Source organism: Arachis ipaensis, chromosome B01 (genome assembly GCF_000816755.2).
Source record: "Arachis ipaensis cultivar K30076 chromosome B01, Araip1.1, whole genome shotgun sequence".
Lineage (NCBI taxonomy): Eukaryota > Viridiplantae > Streptophyta > Magnoliopsida > Fabales > Fabaceae > Arachis > Arachis ipaensis.
Genome location: NC_029785.2, coordinates 42,634,380 through 42,635,175, shown reverse-complemented (window position 1 = coordinate 42,635,175; position 796 = coordinate 42,634,380). Strand labels below are relative to the sequence as shown.

Below are 796 nucleotides of genomic sequence, written 5' to 3'. Positions count from 1 at the left end.
GGGGGCATGGATTTCATAAACCTACCATATTCATTGGCCAACATTCAATACGGTTGGGATTCCAAAACTATGCAGCACACGGTTGGGATTCCAAAACTATGCAGCACAAGCATTCCAATAATTCATTCATAAAAAGTACAGTCTCCAACAAACTCAGCCTCCAGATTTTTTATTTATTGAATCTTGCTAAGACACTTATAAAGTGCTTAATGGAGAATGTTTTCATTAGAAAGATAAATAGTTGAAATTTTCAACGCATTTATGACAGTACATTTATACATTTATTAACGGAAAAAAAATTAAAAATTTCTACTAGTGGTAACATTAGCAAGTGTTAGCAAAACCCTTACTTGCTATTGACGTGATCTTTCTTATCTAGTTGATCCTACAGTAACACAATCAAACAAATAAATACAAAAGAACAATTGTACCCTAATTTGTAAATTGTAAATACAGAGTAATAATCATGCGAACAAAGATCACATAATCAATCGAAGCTAGTTAGTTTATAATCTTATCTAACATAATCAACACCAAAATCACTCTTCAATCGAAGTCCAAAAATTTCGCATGCAATTAACTTAAGTATACACAAAATAAAAAAGGAATTTTTTAACAAGGTCAAGAATTCAAACCCTTCTTTCTTTCACGGGAGCTAGAAGAGGAGCCAGGAACGAAGTCCTCGGAAGCATAACCGTCAGCGGTAGCCGCGTTATCGTGGTTATCCCCGGGCGAACCGGGGTTATTGGACCCAGAAGCGTGGATAGGTCCTGAACCGGACCCGGAACCGGCGTAG

The 796-nt window shown here is 36.6% G+C and overlaps 1 protein-coding gene across 1 annotated transcript in view; it reads right to left on the bottom strand.

The window, feature by feature from the left end:
• LOC107629829 (transcription factor KUA1) overlaps nucleotides 1-796 on the bottom strand; it is a gene marked incomplete in the record, with an annotated part of 5,458 nt that overhangs the window by 4,116 nt on the left and 546 nt on the right. Inside the window, 1 exon segment of the mRNA XM_016332742.2 lies at nucleotides 636-796. Coding sequence (XP_016188228.1) covers nucleotides 636-796 — 161 coding nt within the window.